General features: G+C 40.7%; 1 protein-coding gene across 2 annotated transcripts in view; it reads left to right on the top strand.

Annotated features, from left to right (window-relative positions):
• The window catches only part of LOC140187713 (protein ABHD15-like), a 49,299-nt gene extending 36,076 nt beyond the window's left edge, over window positions 1–13,223 (top strand). For both annotated transcript variants that reach the window (XM_072243290.1, XM_072243288.1), the window contains 2 exons: window positions 8,332–8,684; window positions 11,533–13,223. In XM_072243290.1, coding sequence (XP_072099391.1) covers window positions 8,332–8,684; window positions 11,533–12,067 — 888 coding nt within the window. In that variant the 3' untranslated portion in view covers window positions 12,068–13,223. The remainder of the gene's footprint in view (window positions 1–8,331; window positions 8,685–11,532) is intronic.
• The last annotated feature ends 289 nt before the right edge of the window (window positions 13,224–13,512 follow it).

Below are 13,512 nucleotides of genomic sequence, written 5' to 3'. Positions count from 1 at the left end.
GCGCTGTGAATGACCTCGCGTGTGTTCAAGCTCAACAGTGGGCGTGACAGGGAATGAGGAAAGGTGCAGCTGACTCATATCGCCAAATCATATCGTTTCCTCGCGGCCCGGTAGCAAATGCTCTGCGGCCCAGTACCGGTCCGCGGCCCGGTGGTTGGGGACCGCTGCTGTAGAGCGTTGTAGAGCGCTAACCACTACACTACTCTGCTGCCCCTGGTGCAGTACAATACCTATAGCAGTGGTTTGTGGCAAAATAGAAACAATTTTATTGAAGTTTTTAAAGGTGCCATTCTGCTTAAATACTATATTGAAACACGTCTTTGCATTTTTCTTCAACTATAGTCATATTATATTGCACACCAAGCCAATATAGTAAAAGTCTGTTCCAAAAATCAAAACAATAGCCAACATTCTAGAAGATTCTTCTTTATGATTTTTTGTAAACTAAATATTTTAACTGACTAAAATCACTAAGTTAAATACAATAATTTTTTAAAAAATTTTCACTGAATTGGTAATGTTTAAACTTACGTCTATTGCTAGTTTGTACAAAACTACTAATATTTATCATATTATATTTAGTAGGTAATGCTATTCTCTCTGTGTTGTATATGTTCAACTTCCCACTCTATATTAGTGCTCAGGAGCAAAAACATAACGATATTGTGGAATGCTCTTACCACTTTAATGATTTAATTGAGCATCATTCACCATTTTAGTTAAAAGTTTCTAATACATAAATCTGTTCATTATCCTAGAATTCAGATGTGGCAGAATTGTGTCTCACGACAGACAATTTCTCTTTATCAGATCATGTCCAATATTTCTGGCGTATGTCGTGAAATTTATCTCCACAGAGATAATTGCAATTGCTTCAGAGGCCCAAAGGTCAGAAGCTTGCATTTATGTGGTGCATCCACGTTGTAAATGATAGCAGAGGCACATTGTCAAACAAAAGTAAACACGAGGTCACAAAAACAGTTACAAGAGTTCATGTTTGCTGAAGGGGTAAAAAAGCAAATTCTTAAAGGAGGATTTGGATAATAGAGTGCTTAGATTCAAGGAAAAAACATCAGGTACTCTATAATTAAAAATGAAAGTCATCATTAGTTAGCAATTTAAATTGCTGAATAAGAAGGAACCCAGCACTGAAGGAACATGGATACGTATTTAGGAAAACGATATATCTGGAGATGCTTACTAAGATATTTTGCCGATGTGCCTTTGAGAGCATACTGACTGCGCGATGGTATAGTACACTGCAGCAAGATTGACCAGAAAACACTTCCTTGAGAGATCAGGGCTGGACAGAACATCATTGGGGCACAACTCTCAGACATTACAACTCACACTGTCTACAGTGGGTTCACAACATCCTGATGGACTCAGCCAACCCCAGTGAACTCCTATTCAAGCTCCTACCATCTGGCAGGAGATATAGAAACATCTCTACCCAGATATCCCAACTTTTATCCCAGGGCTGTCATGCAACTGAAAATGCAACCCCCCCCCCCACCCACCCATAGTCTCAAAGTGCAATACCTAGGCATGTGGGGTTAAATGGGCAGATAGCCCTCCTTGATTTAGAAACTCTTTGCTTTCTTTAATTTCAGTTTTAATTCTGATCACCCCGCTATAGGAGGCTTTGAGGCTTTGGAGAAGGGGCAGAAATGGTTTACCAGGAGGGCATGTGCCATCACGAGAGATAACCTTGGGTTGTTTTCTCTGGAGCGGTAGGGGCTGAGAGAAGATCCGATTGAGGCTTATAAGAGGCATAGACAGAGTAGATGGAGAGTATCTGTTTTGCAGGGTTGAAATGGCTAATACCAGAGGACATGCGTTGAAGGTGAGAGGTGGTAGGTTTAAGGGGGATGTGAGGGGTAAGGTTTTGACTCAGAGAGTGGTGGATGCCTGGAAATGCACTGCCTGCACAGCACTGTCTGTGGTGGCCAGTGCGATCATGTTTGCTGTTGTGTGCTGGGGCAGAAGGCTGAGGGTCGCAGATACCAACAGAATCAACAAACTCATTCGTAAGGCCAGTGATGTTGTGGGGATGGAACTGGACTCTCTGATAGTGGTGTCTGAAAAGAGGATGCCATCTTGGACAATGTCTCCCATCCACTACATAATGGACTGGTTGGGCACAGGAGTACATTCAGCCAGAGACTCATTCCACTGAGATGCAACACTGAGCGTCATAGGAAGTCATTCTTGCCTGTAGCCATCAAACTTTACAACTCCTCCCTTGGAGGGTCAGACACCCTGAGCCAATAGGCTGGTCCTGGATTTATTTCCTGGCATAATTTACATATTACCATTTAATTATTTATGGTTTTATTACTATTTAATTATTTATGGTGCAACTGTAACGAAAACCAATTTCCCTCGGGATCAATAAAGTATGACTATGACTATGGTGTGGTGGTAGAGGCAAATATATTGGAGGCTCTTAAGAGACATTTAGATAGGCACATGGATGTAAGGAATATGGAGGGATATGGACATTGTGTAGATAGGAGGGATTAGTACTTGGATGTTTTTCATTTGATTTTTAGCTGATTCAGCACAATGTCATGGCCCAAAGAACCTGTTCTTGTGCTATACTGTTCTATGTTCTATGTTAATTCTTGATGCTAGTTACAACACTTAAACCGGACAGCCACTGTTAATTTAAATTGTAGATATGTTTGTTTTTAATTCAATTGTAACTTAGATGTCATTCTAAGTAACTCGGACGTTATTTTAAATTTAGTCATTGTGTTTTTAGTAATTGAATTGCCAGTCTGCTGTTTTGTACTAAATGGAGTCCTCACCATTGACAGTTAAGCTCTAACAAGGGTTAGAGATCAGCCTATGAAAGGTTGAAAACAAGGATAAGAATTTTAAAATTAAGGTATCGCTTCATTATGTAAAATCTTACCTTACTTTAGCTGTGAACTTGTAATTTTAGACCATAAGACCATAAGACAAAGGAGCAGAAGTAGGCCATTCGGCCCATCGAGTCTGCTCCGCCATTTTATCATGAGCTGATCCATTCTCCTGTTTAGTCCCACTCCCCTGCCTTCTCACCATAACCTTTGATGCCCTGGCTACTCAGATACCTATCAATCTCTGCCTTAAATACATCCAATGACTTGGCCTCCACTGCTGCCCGTGGCAACAAATTCCATAGATTCACCACCCTCTAACTAAAAAAATTTCTTCGCATTTCTGTTCTGAATGGGCGCCCTTCAATCCTTAAGTCATGCCCTCTCATACTAGACTCCCCCATCATGGGAAACAACTTTGCCACATCCACTCTGTCCATGCCTTTTAACATTCGAAATGTTTCTATGAGGTCTCCCCTCATTCTTCTAAACTCCAAGGAATACAGTCCAAGAGCGGACAAAGGTTCCTCATATGTTAACCCTCTCATTCCCGGAATCATTCTAGTGACTCTTCTCTGAACCCTCTCCAACGTCAGCACATCCTTTCTTAAATAAGGAGACCAAAACTGCTCACAGTAGTCCAAGTGAGGTCTCACCAGTTCCTTATAGAGCCTCAACATCACATCCCTGCTCCTATACTCTATTCCTCTAGAAATGAATGCCAACATTGCATTCGCCTTCTTCACTACTGACTCAACCTGGAGGTTAACTTTAAGGGTATCCTGTACGAGGACTCCCAAGTCACGTTGCATCTCAGAACTTTGAATTCTTTCCCCATTTAAATAATAGTCTGCCCGTTTATTTTTTCTGCCAAAGTGCATAACCATACACTTTCCAACATTGTACTTCATTTGCCACTTCTCTGCCCATTCTTCCAATCTATCCAAGTCTCTCTGCAGACTCTCCATTTCCTGAGCATTACCGGCCCCTCCACCTATCTTCGTATCATCAGCAAACTTAGCCACAAAGCTATCTATTCCATAATCCAAATCGTTGATGTACAATGTAAAAAGAAGCGGCCCCAACACTGATCCCTGTGGAACACCACTGGTAACCGGCAGCCAACCAGAATAGGATCCCTTTATTCCCATTCTCTGTTTCCTGCCAATCAGCCAATGCTCTATCCACGTCTGTAACTTTCCCGTAATTCCATGGGCTGTTATCTTGTTAAGTAGCCTCATGTGTGGCACCTTGTCAAAGGCCTTCTGAAAATCCAAATATACAACATCACTGCATCTCCCTTGTCTAGCCTACTGGTAATTTGCTCAAAAAATTGTAATAGGTTTGTGAGGCAGGATTTTCCTTTAAGGAATCCATGCTGAGTTCTGCCTATCTTGTCATATGCCTCCAGGTACTCTGTAACCTCATCCTTGACAATCGACTCCAACAATTTCCCAACCACCGATGTCAAGCTAACAGGTCTATAATTTCCTTTTTGCTTCCTTGCCTCCTTCTTAAATAGCGGAGTGACATTTGCAATCTTCCAGTCTTCCGGAACCATGCCAGAATCTATCGACTTTTGAAAGATCATCGCTAATGCCTCCGTAATCTCCACAGCTACTTCCTTCAGAACACGAGAGTGCATTCCATCTGATCCAGGAGATTTATCTACCTTTAGTCTATTCAACTTCCTGAGTACTTTCTCTGTCGTAATTGTGACTGCGCACACTTCTCTTCCCTGCCACCCTTGAGTGTCCGGTATACTGCTGATGTCTTCCTCAGTGAAGACTGATGCAAAATACTCGTTCAGTTACTCTGTCATCTCCTTATCTCCCATTACAATTTCTCCAGCATCATTTTCTATCGGTCCTATATCTACTCTCACCTGTCTTTTGCTCTTTATATACTTGAAAAAGCTTTTAATATCCTCTTTGATATTATTTGCTAGCTTCCTTTCATAGTTAATCTTTTCTCTCTTAATGACCTTCTTGGTTTCCTTTTGTAAGGTTTTAAAAATTTCCCAATCCTCTGCCTTCCCACTAATTTTTGCTTCCTTGTATGCCCTCTCCTTTGCTTTAACTTTGGCTTTGACTTCTCTTGTCAACCATGTTTGCATCCTTTTTCCACTCGAAAATTTCTTCTTTTTTGGAATATACCTGTCTTGCACATTCCTCATTTCTCGCATAAACTCCAGCCTCTGCTGCTCTGCTGTCTTTCCCACCAGTGTCCCTTTCCAGTCAACTTTGGCCAGTTCCTCTCTCATGCCACTGTAATTTCCTTTACTCCACTGAAATACCGACACATCAGATTTCGGCTTCTCTTTTTCAAATTTCACAGTGAACTCAATCATGTTATGATCATTGTCTCCTAAGGGTTCCTTCACCTCAATCTCGCTAATCACCTCCGGTTCATTACACAATACCCAATCTGTACAGCCGATCCCCTAGTGGGCTCAACAACAAGCTGTTCTAAAAAGTCATCTCGCAGATATTCTACAAGTTCTCTCTCTTGAGATCCAGTGCTGACCTGATTTTCCCAATCTACTCGCATGTTAAAATCCCCCACAATTATCATAACACTGCCCTTCTGACAAGCCTTTTCTATTTCTAGTTGTAATTTGTAGTCCACATCCCTGCAGCTGTTTGGAGGCCTATAAATAACTGCCATCAGGGTCCTTTTACCCCTGCTATTTCTTAGCTCAACCCATAAAGATTCTGCACCTTCCGATCCTATATCACCTCTTTCTAATGATTTAATATCATTTCTTACCAATAAAGCTACGCCTCCCCCTCGGCTTACCTTCCTATCCTTCCGATACACTATGTATCCTTGGACGTTCAGCTCCCAGAGACATGCATCCTTTAGCCAGGTCTCAGTGATGGCCACAATATCATACCTGCCAATCTGTAGCTGTACAACAAGATCATCCGCCTTATTCTTTATGCTGCGTGCATTTAAGTACAACACCTTAAGACCAGTATTTGATACTTTTTGCTTTGATTTCACTGCAACTTTATTGCATTGCAACTCATCCCAATGGCTACAAATTTGCCCCATCACCTGCCTGTCTTTCCTGACATCTTTGCTGCTCACTATCTTAGATTTATTTCTGTTTTCCCCTTCCTCCGCTCTATCATTCCGATTCCCATCCCCCTGCCAAATTATTTTAAACCCTCCCTAACAGCTCTATTAAACTTTCCCGCCAGGATATTGGTCCCCTTCGGGTTCAGGTGTAACCTGTCCTTTTTGAACAGGTCATACTTCCCCCAGAAGAGATCCCAATTATCCAAGAATCTGAAGCCCTGCCCCTACACCAGTCACTCAGCCGTGCATTCATCTGCCTGATCCTACTATTCTTGCCCTCGCTAGCACGTGGCGCAGGTATCAATCCCGAGATTACTACCCTGGAGGTCCTGCTTCTCAGCTTTCTTCCTAACTCCTGGAAATCTCTCTTCAGGACGTCCTCCTTTGTCCTATCTATGTCATTGGTACCCACATGTACCAAGACAACTGGCTGCTCACCCTCCCCCTTTAGAATATTCAGGACCCGATCCGAGACATCCCGTGCCCTGGCACCTGGGAGGCAACACGCCATGCGGGTATCTCTGTCAGGCTCACAGAATCTCCTGTCTGTTCCCCTGACTATGGAATCCCCACGACTACCGCATTTCTCTTCTCCCTCCTTCTCTCCTGCACAACAGCGCCAGGCTCAGAAATTTTTTCCAGAAATATGCTGCATGGTTCTTGAAACAGTGAGAGAGATTAGTTCTTTTTATTACCTGTAAAATGCCATTCAATTGTGTTTTGTGAAAAAAATTAAAATACTCTCATTTCTCTATTTAAATGATTACCATGTAACTTGGGATTTAATTATCGCTTAAAACACTTATAAATTGAAATGATGAGGATACCAAAAGAATCCGAATTGTAGAATAGTTTTCTTTGCTCTAACACAATTTCAAGATGTCGGTCATGATGTCATGTGATTGTTAGGCAGATTGGATAAATTCTTCCCTTCTTGCTTTGCCACATCAGCCTAGTCAAGTGCTGGCACGTTTTAATACAGCACAGTTATGCAGAAAAAATTTAATGACAGATAATGGACAAACAGTTTAGTGACCTGCACTAATGAGCTAGACATCTGATTCAGATCCCCCCACGTCAGCGGGAAGACTAACATCAATTATTTAAATTTTAAAAACGGTAGCTATGACCTTGAATGTGCCATATAACCTACAACTCCAATAAACTAGCATAGGGGTTTCCAGACTGACAAAGTTTCTCGATTGTTGGAATACCCCCAGCATGCATTTAATTCACTTTTGTCAAATGTTGCACACTAATATAAATTTTCCAGTGAACTCAGTAGGCATGAGAAACAAGACCCAACTTGCCCAGAAGGACACTTGAGAATTAAGAAGGAGGTATGCAGCATTTTAATAAGGACGTTCAAAGATGGCCATTATATAATGTCCTTCGTAGCATTGCACATGTTTGTGAATGAATAATCAGAGAAGTAATGAGTACAAAGTGTGGACTGTGAGGAAAGTATAGGAATACTCACTTCAAGTAAGATGTTAGTAAATACAATTACAAAGCTGTTACTTTGTTAAACCTTCAGAAACAGATTAATTTTAGGAATTGTGAAATAGAAAAATTCTGAGTAAAAACGAGCATGTGTAAGCTGGCAACACATGAGTGGATGAACCAAACCTTGTTGTTAATGTTTTTCTAACGCAATTTCAACTGCCCTTTAAGAGTGCCATCTTGCTGAAATTATCTAAGAGAGGAATAATGAAGAAGAACCTGTGATTCTTAATGGTCTCTAACACTTGTGTAAACAGCAAAATAAACTTCTTGACAGTGTTTATTTATTTATTTCTTGACATACGGCCCTTCGATCCACACCGCCCAGCGATCCGCCAATTGGCGATCCTGGGACAATTTACAATGACCAATTAACCCTCCAAGAAGTAGGTCTTTGGAATGTGGGAGGAAACCCAAATGGTCATGGGAAGTACATATAAACTCCTTACAGACCGTGGCAGGAATTGAACCCGGGTCCGTGGTACTGTAAAGCGTTGTGCTAACCACTTACAGACCGTGGCAGGAATTGAACCCGGGTCCGTGGTACTGTAAAGCGTTGTGCTAACCACTTACAGACCGTGGCAGGAATTGAACCCGGGTCCGTGGTACTGTAAAGCGTTGTGCTAACCACTTACAGACCGTGGCAGGAATTGAACCCGGGTCCGTGGTACTGTAAAGCATTGTGCTAACCACTTACAGACCGTGGCGGGAATTGAACCCATACTGTAAAGTGTTGTGCTAACTGCTGCGCTGCATTCCCCCTGTAATATTAGAAGCAACGTACAGCTCAGCTGCATACACCATCACGCTGTTTGGAAACGTGTTGTTCAACTAAATTATATTGTAAGTTGTGCTCATTCTTATTTTGTCTTTGAAGCTTTGTGCCTCAGCCCTGGAATGTGGTCATCGCCCAGTGATATTTAACAGAAGGTGCCAGAATGGATGTCTTTTAACTACACTGAAGCTGCAGCAGTTTGGTGATCCATCTGATCTGAGAGAAGCAGTCAGATACATTCGATACAAACATCCAAACGCCAGGCTGTTCACTGTAAGTGAGAGCACAGGGGCTGGGCTGTTGCTCTCCTATCTCGGCGAGTGTGGATCATCCAGTTACGTGACCTGCGCTGCCTGCATCTCACCCATCTTCAGATGCCAGGAATGGTTTGAGACAGGACCTCCCTGGCTTTATCATTGGCTTTTGCTCCTTTATCAAAAAACTTGGCTGAGCAGGTGAGTGTAACCTGACTTGCAAAGTATTTTTTATTTTACAGAGAACTGGTGTGAGATAGACAATGCTACATAATCAATATTCTTTCCTCAATATTGGAGTAGTCTGTTGGTTGTCAATACAAATGATACATTTCCCATGATAAATTAACTTGAATCTTGGATTTTGAATTTTCTCCTCTGTTCTGGAAGTGGCTTTTCTTTTTCGACCAGGGCAGATTCAGATTCAGATTAATTTCATTTAATCACATATACATCAAAACTTGCTGTGAAATCTGCCGTTCGTGTTAACAACCAACACAGCTGAGGATAAGCTGGGGGCAGCCCTGAAGTGTCACTACACATTGCGGCCTCAACATAGCATGCTCACAGTGCTCAGTAGAATAACGCAGAACACACAACAGGTTGTCCTATTCCATTGTGCCTAGTCAGTGGCAAACAACTTACAAACGTAGCCATGGCTCCAGCAAAATTGAAAAGACACTTAACTATAAATCACAGCCGTATGACATGTAAAATGCTGATTATTTTAACTGACTATTGGAATTTCAAAACAAACAGATTAAAGCACAGTCAGTAAAAAGATCCAGGAAGCAAGTTATTTAGTAGCTTTAAGACCAGTTCACACAAGAATGTTTAAAAACTTGTGTGAAAACCTGGACAAAAAGCACGCAGTCTTTTGCTACATACAGAAATCCGGTGGCTTAACAGAGGAAGAGTTCTGAACAGGGTGTTTGAGCTGAAAAGTGAATTGCAGGAGTAGGTTCGAGAAAATAGTAGACTAGATTTTGCTGAGTGCTTTGGTGATGAAGAATGGCTGCAGAAACTAGCCTACTTATCAGACATTATTCATCATCTGAACCAGTTGAACAAGTCTCTGCAAGGCCCTGGAGAAAACGTTTTGACTTCAAATGACAAAATTCTTGGATGTAAAAGGAAACTGAATCTTTGGAAAAACCATGTTGCAAAAGGAAATCTTGAAATGTTTCCACTACTGCTTGGGCTTGAGAGTGAGGAAGGATATCAGAAAGTCTCAAGTCTTATTGAAAACCACCTAGAGGAACTGCAGAACAAAACTGAACAGTACTTTTCCTCCCTTTCAACACAAGTGCATGACTGGGTGAGGAACCCTTTCTCTGAATCTTCTGCTCAGTCTGAGAAGTGACTTTGAGAGAAGAGGAAGAACTTTGTGAGCTGCACTCTGTTCATGCACTCAGGATGAGATTTACTGCCCTGGACAAGTTCTGGATTTCTGTGAAGGAAGAGTATTCTGCCATTCATGGGAAAGCAGTGAGCATTTTGCTGCAGTTTTCAATTTATTACAAGTGTGAGCAAACTTTCTTGTTTAACAAGCATCAAGAGCAAGGATAAAAATCGTCTCATTTCATTTGAAGGTGAAATCTGTATACTTATCTCAAGTTCAATCTCCAGAATTGAGAATTTGATTATGTTTGCCTCATGGGTTTTTAAAATTTATGAAAGGGAAAGAAAGAGATTAACTTCAAGAAAGATAAGCTAAAAATCATTCTCTACTCAAAAGAGCATTGACAATTATTTTTGGATTATTATATCTGCAACTTACTGGTCACACTATCGTATCGTGAGCTGTAGATATAATTATTTTTACACCTGAAAATTATTTCAAGGTTTCTTCCAGGGCAAAAGGTTGAGAAAGGCCGGATTAGAGTATAAAACTGTTAGTTTTCTTCTAGAAACATAGAACATAGAAAACACAGAAAACCTACAGCACAATACAGGCCCTTCGGCCCAGAAAGCTGTGCCAAACATATCCTTACCTTAGAAATTACCTAGGGTTACCCGTAGCCCTCTATTTTTCTGATCTCCATGTACCTGTCCAGGAGTCTCTTAAAAGACCCTATCGTATCCACCTCCACCGCCGTCACTGGCAGCCCATTCCATGCACTCACCACTCTTTGCGTAAAAAAACTTACCCCTGACATCTCCTCTGTACCTACTTCCAAGCACCTTAAAACTGTGCCCTCTCGTGCTAGCCATTTAGCCCTGGGAAAAAGCCTCTGACTATCCACACGATCAATGCCTCTCATCATCTTATACACCTCTATCAGGTCACCTCTCATCCTCCGTCTCTCCAAGGAAAAAAGGCCGAGTTCACTCAACCTATTCTCATAACGCATGCTCCCCAATCCAGGCAACATCCTTGTAAATCTCCTCTACAACCTTTCTATGGTTTCTACATTCTAGTCTATCTTTAGTGTACTTATAAGTGTATATGATTACCTATATGTATGGGATAGTTCAGTGAATTTTCAATAATTGCAGTTTATCAGTCTGTGTGTCCAGCCCCTGAATCTGACAATTTCAAAGGTTACCTCTTATCATTGGAATGTGCTTTATCTCTGTACTGAGCTAGTTTTTAGTGCAAGATGACCACAACTTCCTTGTTCTTTGTCTTCTCCTTGTCCCCCACCCCCTGCCTTCGCTTTTGTGCTCTCATACAGTAGAATGAGTTGGTTACTGTTATGTTTTATAGTTATGAGCATCTAATAAAACAGGTATAATTACAAGATTTATACCTTATTCTTAACGTCTGAAGAACCCGTGGGTCAATATCACCAAGTCCAACACAAGAAAAGGAGGTTGAGTAAATGGGCTGAAGTTTTCTCAATTGTTTGCTCTGTGAATGTTAACGTTCAGGGTGATAAGATAGAATTGTGCATTTGATTTAAGGTTATCTCTAATTGTCATGCGTACGATATCCAGATCTTAGTGTGGACTTGAGAATATTTCATAACTCTGCAAAGTAGTGAAGTTTAAATTAACTGTGGAGTGGTATTAAAAGCCTAAATATGAATTTCCTTGCCCTCTCCAGGTACACCACTGTGCTAGGAGAGATCGTTGACATGGATAAGTTGTTTGCCACTCAGACGTTGAAGGAATTTGAGGAGGTGCTCTTCTGTCAAACAAAGAAGAGCAGCTTGTGCTGGGACACGTACTGGGAGAAGAATGACCCTTTACGAGATGTAGATGAGGTCGCAGTGCCAGTGCTGTGTATTTGCAGCGAGGATGACCCCTGCCGAGGGGAGCCAGACACAACCGTGCCATTCGAACTCTTTGAAACTAACCCACATTTTTTCCTACTGCTGACGAAACATGGTGGCCACTGTGGCTTCTTGAAGAGCAGGTCCTCTGTGTGGAGCCATGAGGTATTACTGGAATATTTTAAATCTGTCAGTGAATTCTTTGCGACAGAGGAAAGAACAAAAAGCTTTTCAAAAAGAAAATATGCAGTGGCTGTAAACTCCATGCCTTATAAATGTGGCAGAGGCAACAGCTTCAAAGGCAACTCATTTTGCTCCCACAATATTCATGAAATTTTCAGCTGGCAGAGGTCCTACACCAGATGATTAACAATTGGGACTTGTGAGAAAATTATTGTTCTTGTTAATTAATACAGCTCGTTTTTGTCTGGACTATAAAATAACATTCCATTAACATGGACATGAGAGCAGCAATTTTAACTGTCCTTGAGGTTTAAACTTTTTACCTGGCAACATAATTTCAAAGGTTCAAAAAAAATTCAGAGTTTGAAAGGTTAGTTTTATTGTCAAAGTATGCATGTACAATACAACTTTGATATTTGTCTTCTCCAGATAGCCGTGAAATACACATGAAAAGACAAAGAAACAAAACTTGTTGGCCTCAGATACCCCCACTCTCTCCCCACAGAGAAAAAAAAAACAGCAACTATAACAATTCCCAACCCCCTCACCTGCAGAAGGAAAATATCAACAATACAATCCCTGACCCCTTAATCACAGAAAAATATGACGGCGACAAAAACAACACATCCCTAACCCCTCCCCTGCAGAAAATAAAACATCAACAATAAGAATCCCTGACCCCGTCACTCGCAAATAAGAACTGCAACAGTAGCACAAAAGAAACCTTCATCCCACTCACACAAAAAGAACTAACAGATCACCCACCCGCCAATCCAAGAAAATGACAAAAAACTGAAGGAAACCAATATAAAGTACGACAACTTCCAGGCAGCTTGGTAAAGAAGAACTTACCTGTTCTTTTTGATTATTTGATGGAAATGCTGTACAGCATTTCAATACTTTAAGCTACAATGTAATTTATATAACTAGGCGAGGATGATTGTAAGTTATAGAACTTGTCAATGTCTTTGTGAGTCTATTCCATAGTTTAAGATTTCTTCCAGGAATGGGATACAGTTTGCTATAGCAACGGCTCCTTGTAAATAGCTTTGACTTTTATACTCCATCCTAGGATGGAAACTGTAGTTGGCAATTAGCCTATTAACCTTCAATGAAACATCAAACAAGACTGCCAAGATCCAAAGGACAAGTTAGCCTTAGTTTTTATATTACCTGCAATCTATTTATTGAATTAAAAGTATCTGTGGGTTACTGATTATTTGTGGCTTATTATGGTTGAGAAAATATGTATGTTTTCAATGATCTTATTTTGAGATTTAACAAACTTAACTATAAGTTCAAGGCACTGATATTGTTCTTATAAAATAAAGGTGTTACTTATATGAAAAAATATGTTTGCTTGTTAGAAACAACACAGAAATTTGTACATTTTATCTGTTTTTGTAAAAAAAAATGTAGCTATCTTGTTTCATACATCTTGTAGTTTTCTAACTATATTTGTTGTATCTGTGCAATGTGCTTAAACATTAATTTATTTCTAGGCATCAAATGTCCCTTTTTGAGGCAAAGTCTACATAGAAAGAAGTTTCCTTTACCATTTATTTTTCATCCTTGAAATAACATTATCAGTACCACCGGCATTCTAGCACTGACTACTTAAGAAAAAA

This window comes from Mobula birostris, chromosome 25, assembly GCF_030028105.1.
Source record: "Mobula birostris isolate sMobBir1 chromosome 25, sMobBir1.hap1, whole genome shotgun sequence".
Taxonomy (NCBI): Eukaryota; Metazoa; Chordata; class Chondrichthyes; order Myliobatiformes; family Myliobatidae; genus Mobula; species Mobula birostris.
Note: the sequence above shows the minus strand (reverse complement) of the source record. Positions and strands in the feature narration are given on the sequence as shown.